Source organism: Hakea prostrata, chromosome 11 (assembly GCF_041222555.1).
Source record: "Hakea prostrata isolate BN-2017 chromosome 11, UWA_Hpros_2, whole genome shotgun sequence".
Taxonomy (NCBI): Eukaryota; Viridiplantae; Streptophyta; class Magnoliopsida; order Proteales; family Proteaceae; genus Hakea; species Hakea prostrata.
The window spans coordinates 15323766-15338444 of record NC_142610.1 but is presented as its reverse complement, the minus strand read 5'-3'; the positions used below and the strand labels follow the sequence as shown (position 1 = coordinate 15338444).

General features: G+C 38.9%; 1 protein-coding gene across 1 annotated transcript; it reads right to left on the bottom strand.

Annotated features, from left to right (window-relative positions):
- Positions 1-1401: 1401 nt before the first annotated feature.
- LOC149000355 (ribose-phosphate pyrophosphokinase 1-like) lies at positions 1402-14468 on the bottom strand. The gene is made up of 8 exons (XM_089140512.1): positions 14162-14468; positions 13731-13895; positions 8924-9172; positions 7790-7933; positions 7500-7667; positions 5232-5301; positions 4491-4572; positions 1402-2236 (listed from the first exon to the last, which is right to left on the bottom strand). The coding sequence occupies exons 1-8, from the start codon at positions 14288-14290 to the stop codon at positions 2056-2058; spliced, it is 1188 nt and encodes a 395-aa protein (XP_088996638.1). The 5' UTR covers positions 14291-14468; the 3' UTR covers positions 1402-2055.
- Positions 14469-14679: the final 211 nt, after the last annotated feature.

Below are 14679 nucleotides of genomic sequence, written 5' to 3'. Positions count from 1 at the left end.
CACAATGTCCATGCCCAGCCGATCCGACCCAATCCTCGTGAGACTCATACAGGACCAGAGGACTGCAACCCAATGGCCTGATTCCTATACAAACAATCTTCCTCACATCTGCATTGTAGAGATTTTTTCTACCACCAAAAAAACAAAAGCATTGTAGAGATTCTAGTTACCTCGCTAATTTTTGTTGGACACGTAGGTCTTCCCATTAATGACGTGGTAACTTATGTGTTACCTAAGACATACTCAGGGCTATAGAGCTCGACTTCAATGCTACGAACGGTCTAGATATCTCCGTCCGTTTCTCAAAAAGTGCAAAAAGAGATCTCAACCATTCACTGCAAATGTCTGCATTAACTGCGCAACACCCAAGCAATTTTACTCTGAATAGTTTAATTTGATGCTACTCACATGGATTTTGAATAGACCCCACCATTATTTGTAGACTAATTCTCATTTAACCCAGGTACGACCGTATCCATATAGACCTACAGGACCAATAAGGCCTAGACATCTGTTTTTCCCATTAAGTAGTAAAAAGAGATCACCCGTAGAACGATCAAATTGCCCCTTAAAGGATAAACATGCCTTTGGATGTGAAGATCCCAAAGTCTACCTAAACATTCAAAATAGAGTTGTTATCTTTATAATTTATTTCAACAAACTTGGATTTGATCTTCAAAAATAGATTTCATATCCCTGGTTGAAATTGGAGCCCATACTAAAACTTTTACATTAATTAAAGTAAAAACCCTTCCTTTCAATTTCAAACAGCATGAGTATTTGAGAAATGATTTAAACTCAATTTGGTATTTCAAAGTTTTGGATTCAAATAGGGTTCTGTTCCACTAGTCTGGTTCAAAACAGATGTAGGAAGATCAAAAGCCTCTACCATAGCATCCAATTTTCACCCGAATGAGCACAAATCAATGCTCAATCCGAATTCAACCCCCTAAAATTATCACATCTGCCCTATTCACCCTTAAGCTCATCAAACTCCACGAGAATGAGTTTTCCTTAAAATTGTAATCAAAACGTGAACAACAAAATTGTTTTTCAAGTTCTCTGATTAGTCTATAACACTCATGAGGCTCACAAAAATTACCATTTCCCTTACACTGTAGGTCAATTTAAGGCTTATTAAGTATTAACTACAATTTGCAACAACAATGCCAATTCTAAGTACACAGAATATTTCATTAACCACTCGACACATCAACCTCATCCAGAAAAAAATTCCTACCGAGTTTATTAAGCATTGATTTAAGCATACAGAAATATTTCATAACTTTTACCAAAAAAAGGTATTTCATAACTGTATTACACAACTATCACCAAATCCAATATGTATCACCCTTCACACCTTTTTCCATTCTTTTTTTTTTTTTTTTTTTTTTGGGGGGGGGGGGGGGGGGGGGGAGGGGGGTGCGGTGAACTATTCTCCAGACAAATTGTCTACTCCAGATTTGGGGAAATGGAATTTGAGGACATTGATGTAGCTAGCAGTTAAACCACAAGTTTTAAAGAGTATGAAAGATAACATAAAAGTCACTCAGTAGTAGCAGTGAAAACTGGGGAATGAGGTTTTTTTCTTGGAAAGAGTTCAAAGCTTACCTAAAATCTAGTAAAAGAAACAAGGGGAGCGAAAAAAAGGATCTAGGAAGATGAACTTGACCATTAGGATTGAAATTTGAACCATATAAATATCCCATATCAGGCTTTAATGGAGATGAGCAATATGACTTGAAATTTGGAATGGGATCAGTTGATTGACAGTAGAGCATAACCTCCATAAATGGGATTAAGGTAGCAGAACAAAAAAATCCATGATACAAGTAGCTTATTGGTTGATAGACAGACCTAGGTCAACATTGTAAGAAATTCTATTGGAAGAAAAAAGTAATGTTTGATAAATAGGCCTAAAGACGAGAACAAGGAAGAAGAAAAGCAGCTAAAAAGGAAGGTGAAAGAACAGAAAGAGGGAGGATAGAAGTAACACGCAATTTACACTGCATGCCTAGAACAAAATGAGCTAATGCCATTATGTAATAGTCCAATTTACTGAAAAATGCTACTCACAGAGCCATCATCATGAACACGCCAAATGGTCTCGCCTAATAGATTTGCTACAGAGAGAACTGTAAGCTGTGGGAAATAATTCTTCTCCAGCAGTGGAATGGTATTTGTAACAATCACCTCTTGAAACAGACCACTTGACAATCTCTCGATGGCAGGAGGGCTGCAAGAGAAAAGAATCATGAGTTAAAAAAAATAAGTGCATGAAAGTGCCATATATTAAAATTCACCAAAACTAAACTATAAATTAATAGCTTCAAAACTCCAGAACCATAGAGAATGATATTATAGTTCTGAGCTGTATCTAAATGTGTTTGATATGTCAAAAACAGTTCATTAACCATCTCATTCATATTCAACATACAGGATATGAGAATTGAAAATTCAATAGCTCCATTGAGTAAAGTGAAAAGTACATTTGGGCTCAACTTGAACAAAATATACTATCCCAAAAGAAAAGAGAGAAAAAATACACAGCAAAGTTATTTAAAAGCTCAAACCATATTTCTAGACTATCCAAAGGAATGGAGATTCGATTTATAGGAACAAGCATTCGATGGTTGGAATTCTTTGAGGAATCTCTTTGAAAGGTAATTTTTTAACCCATCCAATGTTTGAATTGACCATCTTACCGTATTACATTTCTAGCCATAAGCTAATCATGAAAATGCAGTTTTTTCATTCTTCCTTCCCATTCCCCCTCTAGAAAGAAAGAGGGTATGGACAGTGGAATCTGTCACCAGTTGAACAAGAGATAAGTATATGAAATCCAGCTCAAGATCAAGTTTTCTTAAGTTAAAGGAACTGATGGTTCTCCAGTTGTCCACAATGAAGGATAGTTTTGCAACTTGGATCCCTAAAAGCCTCCTGCATCCACAGGGAGTGCATGTAATAACTCTAAATCTAGAAATTTAAGGTTAATCATATTGTATCAACCTGATTCTTTTTTTTTTGGGGCCAAGTATCAACCTGATTCAATATTAAGACAGCATCTACACTGTACAGTTACCATAACTAACATCAATGAACAAATAAGTCCAAAAGCTATCATCTTCTTGCTATTAATACAAGTCAGACAGAACCAGCAGAAGTCATGCAGAGGTTAAATCCAACAGAGGGAGCCCTCAAAATGATTAACCAGGACTCACCCATCGAGTTTAACCTGCAGTAGGTTCCATGAAACATAACTTCATAATTCATTTTCCAGACATCATTAAGAGTTCTGTTTTTCACTTCACTTTGCACTGGTTTTCGGGAATCCTAAGATTAACAGCTTGGGTCCATTTAGTTCATTTCTCTACCATGATAGGATAGAGATGCAAGGGCATCAGTTTTACCAGACAGGTGTCTATAGTTAATCAGAAGTGCCTACAGTATCATTCAATAGAAACAAGAATGGAACCATAGTGGTAACGCTTCTTCTCTCAAGTTTCTCCATTCATGCCAAGGTGCACTGAATTATACAATTTGCCTAGAAGCCCAATCAACACAATTGTAATTCTTCCCCAATGTAGCTTGCAGATAATTCTTTCTTGTGCACGTCAAATAAAAAATAACACAATCATTTACAAACCATACAATTGAAAATTTGATCAGCCTATCATATGTCTTGAAAGAGGAAATAACACTACAAAGCCCTCTCCTCAACAAAGAGCAGCATTAAGTCTAGCAACTTATGGAACTCCCATCCCATTAATCTGGTTGAAGTCCCTAATATATTAAACACCATATCCTTCTGAATCAGATTAACAAATTTAAAACTTCATTTCCCACCAAAAAGGGATTCATTAACTTGCTGAAAGTCTAAATCCATCAATATAGATTCCAGGTCTCTATCAGAATGTTATCTCTTTTTGTTTCATCAAACACACGTTAATAACATCATGACTGAAACCCCTCTCCTGTAATCATAGTCAGAATCCTCATCCAATCCTGCACAATAAGTGCTCTTCAGCTGGCAGGAATTCCCGCAGAAACCCTATAGGGCTGATCCCACTAGATCATCCTCTGTGGGTTGAATATCTAACCTAAATGACCAAAGAGAATTTCCACTCACTTTTGCACAAGCAATTTGTAGGACAATACTGCCATACTGGCACATTTATCAAACACCAAATCAGCATTGGAATTTTTGCACCAGCAAATTCCTTTGACGGGTGTCATTCATTTGAAATACTCCACAGCATCATTGTCAAATAAGCCAACAAATGGATTAAACATTTACGAAGAGACAACAAAAGAATATGATTGATTTCTTTTGATGCATACACGAAAATATCTTCTTACTCCTGGAATAGGCTTTGCCTTTTGGAAAAGGTAAAAACTAAAAATAAGAATATATAAAAAGAATTTGATGCCAATTAGGAAATCCTATATATAAGGCATATGAGGCATATAACAAGGAATACTGATGATACCTGAAAACAGCATGTGTGGTACAAGCATAGACTTCCCTGGCCCCTTCTTGATGTAACAACTCTGCACCTTTTGTAATAGTTCCTGAAATTTCAAGCAAACACTAGTCAAGAAAACAATTAATGACCATGATATAAATTCTTACGAAATATAGTAAAAATTCATAAAACAAAGCATGATCCAACTAAGGAGTTCCCTAGGAAAATCTGTAGTTCACTTAACAGCTTATGGTTGAAGCTTTGAAGGGGGGGGGGGGGGGGCTTATCATCTTTAAATAATTCATCTCCCAATACAATGGAAAATGGGGTATAGCAACATGGTTCTTGAACATTTTCTTGGATGAATGAGGAAATTCATTACCAAAGTACCCTGAAAAAGAGGGGAAATAAGAAGAAAGTACAAGGAAACAGGGGGGCGCCACAAGTGACTGGATGCAACAATGACGAAGAGCCGAGACCCAAAGCAACAACAATGAGCTTGTTCCTTGGGGTGTCCAGAATGGGGGGAGGGGGTTGTGGGTAACAACTGAAGTTTAGTGGAGACATCAAAGCATATGGCTTTCCAAATCAAGTTTAGGGATCTAGAGTTGGAGGTCCATCACCTAAGATTCTGCTCTCACCCTTGCTAACCCCATATTGCAAACATATGTAGCGACATTAGCAGACTTCCTGATGCACCTAAAAAAGCTTCATTTCCAAAGCCATATGAATACCATACAACTTGACATTTAAGACTCCACTCACCAGCAGTGTCAATCATGTCATCCACCATAACTGCTACTTTGCCTTTGACATCACCAATAAGATTCATTACCTACAAAAGATGTTTTCACACAAAATTCAGGTATTAGATGACACAAGACAATCCTTTGAACCATACACTTAAATATTCAGTTATAATCTTTATACATGTGCATCATCTTCATTTATAAAACTTCTTATTCTAAACTATAGTTTCACCACAAACCAAACACTTGAAGACTCTCTCAAAAGAGATACTAGTTACAGTTCTCATAACATGTGAAAAACCAGAATCTTTAACCAGTAACTGAAATAGAAGAGACAAGAGAGACAAGAGAGAAGAAAAGGGATCGTCAAGAACAAAAACTGCCTGTTTAGCAGTCACCTCAACATTTATTTGCAGAGTAAAACCAATTAAAAAGGAAGCCAATCCTAGTGTAGCCCCAATTTAGGATAAGTATACACTAGTATACTAGGAAAGAATAAAACAAAAGATAAAGAAAACAACTAATCATGACAGGGACAAAACCCATCATTATGACACATCAAGACAAGAAGTTAGAAACTGGACAAAGATCTTATCCTAGTGCTGCAATGTTTTAGTTTCTATTAACTTGTAAATACTAGTTAACAATTAGCATGTTATTTTAGCCTTTCTATTTCATGAAATAGCATAATGGAGATCTGTTTTATATCAGTACCAAGAGACCTCCATGCCTGTAAAGTTCTTTGAATGATTATTTTATTTCCTAAAAACGAAAGGAACCCCTCTCCCATCAGTTTTGGATGTTGAAAGAATGGGCTTTGCCTTTTGTGCCAAGTGAGAGTTGCTAAAGGAGATGGTGAACACTGAGAGACTCTTCCATTCCTCCTCCAGTATTTCTTTTTCTTTTCATTTCAATAGTTATTCTAGCTCACCAAAATCCAGCAGCCATTTCTTCATCATCATGGGTCAAATCCATGTATTAACAGTTCTTTTACTGGTAATCTTATTGTCCGATACTGCTCATAGTACAAGAACTTGCTGAGATCTTGGAAATATTTCCGACCAAGACAAGATGCCCATGGAGTTGAATAAAGTACAACATCTTTGTCATAAAGATACCTTGATTCGATAAAGATCTCAAACCAACCCATCTGTAAAACGCAATAACTCGAACAAGGCCAACGAGATCTACAGAACTCATGAAACTTGTTGGTTTCACTGGTTTGTGCTCCTAGAGTGCTGAGACATGGCTTCTCAGCTCAGGTTTTAATGGAAAATATGCAGAGCAGCTGGATAGTATCACCCGTGTGCAACATCTACAACAAATCCATTTGACATCCGAGCATTCCTACACTAGCTGATAACCCCTCTAATATGCATTGTGTGAAATAGTACAAGCAATTCTTCAACAGCACTCTGACATGGGAAACCCTGTTGTTACAAGCAGAGGGTAATATGCTTCAAAGTTTAGATTGATTAAATCTGTATTGGAATGATGAATTAAGAGTTTAAAACTTAGTATTGATGTATAAGTGAGTCAAGAGACTCAAGTGAGAACAAAAGATACCACCGATGTATGATAGGGCCTACTTTAAGGTTGACAATTTTTACAATTTTTACAATTTTCCATTTCTAATGGTCATTGAAATTGTTTTACATCAAGTGTACAATTTGATTGCTATCAATTACTAAATTATGTATAAAATAGTGTATTTTAGACTTCCAGCACATTGTAGCATCAACAACCTATGGTCTAGAGTCAAACTCCTATTTGTACTTCATTTTTCCAAAATTTGATAGTACCATTCTATTCAAGAGGCTAAAAATAGGCTCTAAACAAGTTTCAAACCCATACTAGGTCAAAAACCCACCAAGATGGCCAAACAAGTTCCCAATCCAAATAAAGCAGCAAATCATCAAGACATTGGACCAACTTGATTTTTTGGACCACCGAGCTGGCCTGGAAGGCCAAATTCTTGAATAATGACACTAGAAGATATCTTAACTATTAAGGTTACATGGATCTGAACTAGTAACAACTAGAGCTATCAACTAGATATACATCTGGTGGTATGAATCCTATGGTTGATTTAAAATTGGCTTGCAGGACGTTCTTAAGTGGGACCTGACAAAATGGTGGGAATGACTCACAGCATATGGGCAAGAACCCAAGCGTACTCTTTCCGAACAGTCTCCCTTATCAATCTCCTAAATTATAATACTAACACCAGTAGGCATAATTTTGTATAGTAGACACTAAATATAACAGTTCCTCAGAATCCTACCTCTGCAATATTGTGGCCTTGACGCCGTTTATCCACAATGGCAAGAGGGGCATCGGATAGTTTCTTGGCAAAAGCACGAGCTCTAGCAACACCTCCAACATCAGGTGAGACCACTACCAGATCACCATAAGATATAGTCTTGCTTGCCAGGTAATCAAGAATCACAGGCTACAAGAGGGGGGACACCAACTAGCATGTTAGTCAAACTAGAACTTGAATCATTTAGACAAAAGAAATGCATTATAGCAATCAAACACAATATCAATGAAAATGTAGCATTGAATAATTACCTGACCATACACATGATCTACAGGAATATCAAAATAACCCATGGACTGGCCAGAATGTAGATCACAAGCAAGAACACGATGTGCACCTGCTTCTGTAATCATGTTTGCTACAAGTTTAGCTGCAATAGACTCACGTCCTTGGGTCTGAAGAAAGCAAATCATAGGAGACAACTATTAGGACCAAATTCTGAAGATTAATATTATAAAACAATAATTAGATGAGGGCTTGGAAAGCTATTCCTACATTAATGAGTCAATGCGAAAGACCTTCTGCATGCCCCACATAGGAAAGCTTACCTACCCACACAGAACCTACTTTATGCCATTTGGAAGCATGATTTTTCCATTGTGACAATACTAGAGTTGGACAGATTGGGCATCTATCAATTCTTAGAACCAACCATTCATTGATCCACCCATGTACCAGCATACACTCGCTTTGTAGTTTTTGATAATCAAGGCATCCTTGGGTCTCATCCAACCTGTCATATGGCATTCATTTGGCCTTGTGGAAGGCCTTTCAAGGTTGATTATGCAAAGACCTGGAATTGGTCAACACAATACGCCCCATGCCTTTTAAGTTGCAAAGAAAAGAACTCCCACAAAGAAAATCCCCCAGGCTCAGAGCATTGGTATTATCATCACAACCACATGAAGGATGAGAGAAATCCATGCCTAGTTGTTTTGCTCATCTAATCAGGTTTGCATTTCAACCAGGATATCCAGGTGGTAGTCCATTAATTAATCAGCCTAACTCCATGCATGTTCACCACTACTTATTTATTTCATTTAAAAAGCATCCCATATTGTAGGTCTGGGAGGGGCAAACATTTTGAAGCTTACAACTCCCCCCCCCCCCCCCCACATCCAAAAAAATATATATATATTGCAGGAAAGGAAAATTTTGAATCTACAACCTTTCAGATACAATAACTCAACTTTGTTCAGTTTAATTTCAGTAAATTACAATTACGGAACCCCCCCCCCCCCTTTTCTCTTTTTCTATTTTTTTGGGTGAGGGTGTTTGGGAAAAAGGAGACCAGTATTTTTTTTCCACAACTTGCTTGAATGACATTTTAGTTGCCATTTTTTTAATTAGTTCAGATCACCTTCACACCAAGAGAAGACAGTTACCTTTCTATCTGCTCTTGCATATCCAAAATATGGTATCACTGCAGTAATAGTTTTGGCAGATGCTCTCCGACAAGCATCAATCATTATCAAAAGCTCCATGAGATTCTCATTTGCTGGAGGACAGGTAGGTTGTACCAAATAAACATCACATCCTCTAACGCTTTCTTGCAACTGAACATAGATCTCGCCATCTGCAAATCGCTTAATTTTGATCTTTCCAAGCTCCAGCCCCATGTAGCATGCGATTTCCTAGGAAAATAAAATGCATTAGGAGAAACGAAAAACAATTTACCAAGTAATAAAATATCCTAGTGCATTCAACTCAAGCAAGGGTAGGAACATTATAAAGTAAATCAATAGCTTCCTTGTAGATAATGATTTTAAGTACGACATTATTTTCATATATTTTGCTAATGAACTAATGGATCAAAAACCAACCCCCCCCCCCCCCCCCCCCAAAAAAAAAACACACACACACACACACACACAAAAAGGGATTCCAAGTGAAACACAAATAAATTGGAAAATACGGTTAGGGCAATCCAAAAAGGATTTGATTAGTATTTTGCTAAGAGATGCAAAGTACAAATTTAATGGATCCAACAATTGCATCATGAGAGGAAACATTTTATAGGATGCATAATGGGGTTCTTCATTGGTGGATAAGATTTTTTTCCTTACCACAACCCCATATTAGCTTTTAAAATAAAGAAGAATCTAATGGAGTATGGTCCAATTTGCAATCTGTCAATGTAATAGAAAGCTATTTGAGAGAAAAACTGATACCCCCCCCCCCAGTCACATGCAGTATGCAAGCTTCTTACGATAGATTGGTTGACACCTGGCTTGAATTTGGTGAGTTGCCAAGAGTGGACATTGATTTTGACATCTTTCTACATCCTTCTACATTAAACATCAATTGTAGATCGCTAACTTGAAAAGGTCTATGTTGAACAGTTTTTCATAAAACTTGATAAAGAATTGGTTTATTTCTTCACCTAACCCAAACCCCCCACACTAACTTTTGAAGCTACATCCTTCTACATTAAACATCAATTGTAGATCGCTAACTTTTGAAGCTGAATCTGTAGTTGGTGACAGCATAGGACTGAATTTAAATCCCATTTCAAATTAAAAAGGGATTACCCAGTATAAGGATAAAACTTTGAGGTAACAACACGGTTGACTGGTAATGCATTGGGTTGCTGCACTAAGACGAGGGGACAAATCCTACCTATCCAAAAGAGGGGCACACGGAGATTCTAAGAATATATACCAAGGAAGGGTATTTGAGGAAGCAGCAACGCATTAATGAGGTGTGACAAAAAGGTAACATAGGAGGGCAACGTGATAATCTCACATGAGGAGAAAGATAGACTCAGAGGTGCCATCATATGCTGGTGTAGTGGCTCAAAGAACCTACTTCCCATGTGATAACATAGAATGTTTAGTATAATGTTTAGTACACTTATGAACAATTCTGGTGAACCTAAAGCCTAGTAACGAAAACAGAACTAGTTTGGGAGAGGGGTGTAGTTTCAAAAAAATTGAACTGAATTTAATAGTTTGAGCAGGATGGAAGAGGATTCTAGTTTCAAAGAAACTGAAGGGAATCTAATCGCTCGAAGGGAGGGGAAAGCGGTGGAGTTTAAAAAGATGTAAAGTGAATGTAATGGTTTAAGGGGGTGCACTTTTAAGAAAGTGATCAGCAGGTGAAACTGAAGGGGAGAAATACTCACCTATGATGAAATCTGATAGGAACTCTGGTGAATAAGACTTTCGAGAAGGTGTTATCTCTATCGGTAAGTGCATTTGAGTCTTTGGGACAACTGCAGGTAGAAAATTATCTCAATTTCATTTTGCAAAAGCTTCTATGGGAAGCTCTGAAATATAAATTGCATGCAGGTTTTCATGCTGATGTCGAAGTATCTGGTGAAACAAAGTGCTGATCTAAGAGAGTTTTAAGATAAATTCAGGGAAAGGATAGTGTCAAAATTTTTGGAAGTCGTTTCAGGAGGATTTTTATTCTCACTACAGCTTGCTGGTGTTGGGCTTGGGATTCAGATTATTATTTTTATTTTTTTTGGGATGAATAAATAAATCCATTAAAAACGAAAGAGCGAACATACAACGAAGCGAACAGACATAGCAACTATGACGTAGCCAAAAGACAAGGGCCAGACAGAGATCAAAAGAAACTAGTTTGCTGATTTTGGGGATTTTCTCTTTTCCTTCTTTCTCTTGGAATACTTGGGCTCAATCAAGAAGTCGTCACCATAAGGGTTGTGCCCTTTAATAGGACGATTACTCCTTCTACACCCAGCACGGTCAAGATCGTGAGCATGGAGGGAGGAAGGAGACACAGTAGTGTGCTCAGGGGGATTTAAATCGATGGCTGAAGATAGAGGAGGGGCATCCGAGGATGAGGGGCGAGAGGAGGAATAAGTGAGGGGATAGGGAGAATGGGCCAAAGGGTTCGTAAGAGTAGGCCCATGGGACAAAGAGAGATGAGAGGAGCAAGGGGTAATAAGTTTGGGCCCATGGGGCAAAGGGCCCAAGATGGAGCAAATAGGAGAGGGCAAAGAGGGAAAGTTTTCTTGATCAAGGATAACATTAGGAGAGGAGGTCATAAGGTCAGAGAGAGTCGATCACCCAAGAGGGAAGGTGGTAAGGCGATAAGGGTTAACAGAGAGCTCAGAGGAGAGGTTTTCACGAAAGAGGAATGGTATATCGCAAGGGTCAGGAGAGATGGGCGACGACTCTTGAACGGACCGGTTAGAGGAGAGAGGATTTTCAGGAGATGAGGAAGGCAAAGCAGACCTGGCTTCGACAGTGGCAGCAGAGGCATCGACTGCAAGGTTCTCGGATGGCTTCGTGAGAAGTAGCAGAGGCATCGACTGCAGGGATCACAGAGAGGTTTGCACGATTTGGGGCGATGTGCTAGGAGAGGTCACTGTCGGTACAGAAGTAGAACGGTTTCTTCTCCGGTAAGTGAAGGCTAACAACGAAAATTGAGAACCACCAGCAGAGGGCGAAAAAAACACGAGAAACAGTGACTTCGGCATCGTCTTCAAGGCTTTGATCATTAGTGGCAACAAAAGATCCTTCTAGATCTTGATCAGTATCGGCTTCTACAGAAGCTTCAAGGACAGCTTCAACGGAGCCATCAAGATCTTGATCTTGATCAACGGCGGCTTCTTCGGCAACATCTGGAGCAACGACAACCGTGGAGCTAGGGACATCGATTGAGCATTTTTCCAACCTGTCGATGATGAGGCTACCAAGAACTGACACGAAATCTTTACCAGAAGAAGTCTATGGGGCACTCGAGGTGGCCGAAGGGCAGGCGCCAGTCTCGTGGCCAAAGCGACGACAAGTGAAACATCTTAATAGAACCCAGCCATAGACAATAACTTGTCTATAGTTGAGACCATTATCATCAACGATGGAGATGGAGGACGGGAGAGGATGCGCAGCTGATACTTCAACATAAATGCGGGCATAGGAAAGCCTTTTGAAATTCAAAGTTTTATGACCAGAGCGAAGGGGTCTTCCAATGGCAGAACCGATGCGACTGAGATATTCAGTATTCCAGAAATCAAGAGCAAGACCAGGAAAATTGATCTACAGGGGGATTATGCTAAAGTCGACTCTATGGAGGGGCATTGAAGGATGCCATGGCCGGAGGGAAATAGGGGATTTACCGACGAAGGAAGGAGAACCTTCCAGAGCACAGGCTTTACAATCGGAGGAGTGGAGATTGAAGAGAAAGAAGCCAGAATCAAGAGCAAAAAAGTCCAAAGATTCTAAAGCTTTCCATTGTTTGGATAAAGAGGTTTTAACAATACCAACAGGGGGAGAAAGGCCAAGAAACTGCCCAACAATAGAAGATTGCCAAAGAAGAATGCTTTCCTTGGTAGCAAGAGACAGTCAGTGGCCAATAGGGGTAGTCGACGAGAGAGTAGAGGGAATGAACAAGAGGTTGCAATCATTTGTGATGGAGTTAAAGAGGGAGCTCCAGGGTTTAGCTGGAGAAGTGGTAGGGAACGAGTCAAGGGAGGGAGGAAGGATCATAGGGACATCAGACTGGGCAGGGGAGCAGCCGGAGGGAACAAAGGGGGGAGGGGGGGCCATCATGCAGGAGCTTACTTCAGAGAAGCCCACCGGAGACAGCAAACTTCTCTCTCAGGTGACATCCCTCCCTGTGGGAAAAAGGTTAGTCAACCTTGTCACCTGAAATTATAAGCAAACCAAAATTGTTCAAAGGAAAACTAAAGAACGATTAGTATCTGTCTTATCATGGACATTGGTCATCCAAACTGGAACCATTAGGAGTCCAAGAGTACCAAGGTAGCCATGGCATCAAAAAAGGAAGGTAGCAAGGCACCTGCGTAGGTGACCCAGGAGTTTGGACACCTTGTTGTTGCCTAGGCTATGCCTTGATACCTATGGCAAAAGCTCATTGAGGACCGGAGCAACAAAAGAAGAAATAAATTACATATGTATTACCATGTATCTATAGCATGGATCAGGTTTAGAGAGAATTAAGTACTAGTACTATATATAAACAACTCATAAGTCTCTGTTTATCAAGCTTAGAGTTAGATATGAAATAAGACAAAGATTTGATTTTTTTTATTTGACTGAAAACTTCTGATGAACCATTCCACTCAACATAAAGCAATCAAGAATAAGTTGAGTTTGACAGACTATATATAAGATTATCCTGTTTTCTATGAAGTGTATATAAATGATAAGTCCACACAAGCAAAACGAAAACTGTCACAATCAAGACCAAGCTATTTACCTGAGTAAGTGAAGGATTAGCCGTGCCAGAGAAAATTCGCAGTCTATTATCATTCCCGCTATTTGTAATTTTGGTGTGAGAAGAAGACAAGACACTCGGCATAGTCATTCCATTAAAGATTGGGTTTCCATTGTCAAACTTTAACGCCTCGGTCATATCACACCTCTTAACAACAAGATATAAGAACAAAACTATTAAAAAAAATATATCCACCACAACCAGATGAAACTGTCCAGTTCAAGATGCACCGAATTACATTACAAAAAAAATCCAACAGAACCAGATGAAACTGACCAGTTCAAGAGTAATTAACACCGAATTAAATTACATTTAACTCATGCTTTTCCTTTACCTAATGAACTAGAATTTCCTGAACAAACTTCAGATTTGAAACCGTGAATATGGCTATCAGAAGAGATAAAATTACTTACCACGCCATTTGGAAGAGTCATTCGAAGGCTAGAGTCATTGGAGACGAAACATCTAGAGCTCCGGACTGGAATAGAAACCAGAGCCGAAGAAGAAGACGACGACAATGGAGAAAAAACGAGCGAAGCCATTTTCCTTCTCTGAATCAACAGCAATTCCAATTAGGTTTTTTCAGACTTTGAAAACCTACTTTCTTTCCTCTAGACTCTGAGATGGCGTGACTGTTTTGTTTCCATGGAGGTTTTTGAGCTTTTATACATTACAAGCATCGAAGTGAAAAGAACGGTGAAGAGCTCGAGTTTGGTTAGAGTTCTGGTAGGAAGACGGAAACCCACTAGCCCAGTAACTTCACTGGAAATGACGAGAAAGGACAAAACCCTTGCTCATGCCACGTGGCTAAATATTATCCATTGAGTGTGGAAGTTACTTTTCTGACATAAGCCAACTGGAATCGTTGATTTTCAAACTTTCGATTTCATTCTGTGAGTTGGCTTTCACTTTTTCTGGAAAGCGGTTAACA